Raw genomic sequence first — 1,880 nt, 5'->3', positions numbered from 1 at the left:
GATCAAAAACAGTTTGTTGCACCATATCATTCACTACATCTGCTGCAATCTGTGAGGCTATTACTTTACTTTCTTCAGTAATAGAGTATTGTATTTTATCACTTTGCTCATGCAAAGCATTAAAACCTTCTTGTAACATACGAAATAGTTCATTTATTTCACTCCATATAGTATGATGATCATTTCTGAGTTTCATCATTTCATCTTTTACAACAAAAAGTCCTTGGCAATGCCCGGCTGCCTCAACGTGGTGCCAAGGTCCAGTACTTCGTATTGTCGGAGGAAGCCAAGAGCCAGCGACGTTTTTCTTCCGGAAGACTCGTTGGCCCTTAGGTTACGGCGTTATACAGCACCGGGAACATCCGCGTCGTGCTGGGGCAGAAATATATCCAAGAAGGTCCTGGGGCACGTGTCCACGTACTATCAGCAGTATCACCCACACCAGGTTGCTGCTGAGTGGTGATGTAGAGGAAAATCCCGGCCCTTCACTGCGTGGAATGCAGTGCAACTCAGCTGGACTTATCCAAGCCAAGAGGCTTGCTCTCCACAAAACCCTTGTTGAGGAGAATGTGACATTCTGCCTTCTAAGCGAGAAGGAAGTATGTTGTGCGGAAGCGTCGAGTTTCACAATCGCTGGTTACCAACATCATGGAGTGCCCCACCCCTCTAAAGGAGGCGGTGTTTCGATTCTTGTGCGTGAAGATCTGCCAGTAGAAGTAGGACTCACCGTAGTTGCAAGCATTGGGCATCCCCATGCAACGGTCCACATGTCAGAAGGTCTGGCGCTCACAGTGACGTCAGCATATTCTTCCCTCTGGGTAGGACATACACAACCTCGCAAGTAGACGCGCTTTTGACGACAAGCGGACCTCACCTCATTGGTGCAGATGCTAATGGGCATGCAATGGCATGGGATGGCGCGATCCCTCCTGATACCCGCGACGATGTGCTAGTACAATGGTGCCTAGATAATGATTACGTTATATTCACAACACTGGAGATTGCACACGCCACGGTCCGTCCGCGCCAGATGTGACACTGTCCCGCGAATGCCGTCTGGAGTCCTGGACGGCATCCTTCTCCCCGGATAGCGACCATTACATCACCCTCTTCGGCGTAGCAGTAGGAGATGATGACGAACCACTGCGGTTCCCACGCCCTCGCGCCCCCATTTGTGCATGGAAGAAAGCGAAATGGTCTCGCTTTAGACAAATGTCAAACGCACAGTGCAACAAACGCCTTAAGGAGAAAATGAGCGTTCACAAGAGTGAACGACTACTGACCTCCGCCATCCGTATCGCAACAGCTGCGGCGGTTCCACGCGGAGGTCGAGATACTGCTCCTTTTTGGACTCCCGAATTAGATGAAATCCAAAAGAAGATTCACAATTGTAAACCCTCAGTCTCCCGAGACAGACTCGTAGCCCGCAGGAGAGAAATGCCAAGACAAGCATCCCATAAGAGATGGAAAACCCTCTGTAATAACATGGCCGTGGCAGACGGCTGCTGTCGGAACATTTTGAAGAGGATCCACGCCCCACGCCCCCTCAGTACCCCGGCGATAAAGATTAATAATACGGTACTCACATAAAATCAGAAAGCCAGGCACCTTATCCGATTATACTCACGACGAGCTCAACGTCACCCTAATTCCTACCCTCCACCGCCCATTCCAGTCACCGATACAGAATTCATACCCATTACTGCAGCAGAATAGGAATGGGCACAGCGTCTCCTTCCTAAAGGGACAACCGCAGGTCCAGACGGTATCTACGGCGAGGCACTCCAACACTTGGGACCTCGTGCCAAAGCAGAGACTCTTGCCCTCTTCAACGAGAGTCTCCGTACGGGCGTTGTTCCAGTCTCTTGGAAAGTAGGCAT

The 1,880-nt window shown here is 50.3% G+C and overlaps 2 protein-coding genes across 2 annotated transcripts; both read left to right on the top strand.

The window, feature by feature from the left end:
* Positions 1 to 497: 497 nt before the first annotated feature.
* Positions 498 to 845, top strand: TM35_000051070 (Tbingi protein; the record flags this gene model as incomplete). The annotated part of the gene is made up of 1 exon (XM_029022762.1): positions 498 to 845. One exon carries the CDS (start codon positions 498 to 500, stop codon positions 843 to 845), a length of 348 nt encoding a protein of 115 aa, XP_028885577.1.
* A 367-nt stretch (positions 846 to 1,212) lies between these two features.
* TM35_000051060 (Tbingi protein) lies at positions 1,213 to 1,590 on the top strand (the record flags this gene model as incomplete). Its single annotated transcript, XM_029022761.1, has 1 exon — positions 1,213 to 1,590. The coding sequence occupies one exon, from the start codon at positions 1,213 to 1,215 to the stop codon at positions 1,588 to 1,590; it is 378 nt and encodes a 125-aa protein (XP_028885576.1).
* Between the last annotated feature and the right edge of the window lie 290 nt (positions 1,591 to 1,880).

Source organism: Trypanosoma theileri, assembly GCF_002087225.1.
Source record: "Trypanosoma theileri isolate Edinburgh chromosome Unknown TM35_Tth_5_V1, whole genome shotgun sequence".
NCBI lineage: Eukaryota > Euglenozoa > Kinetoplastea > Trypanosomatida > Trypanosomatidae > Trypanosoma > Trypanosoma theileri.
This window is presented reverse-complemented; position numbering and strand designations above follow the sequence as displayed.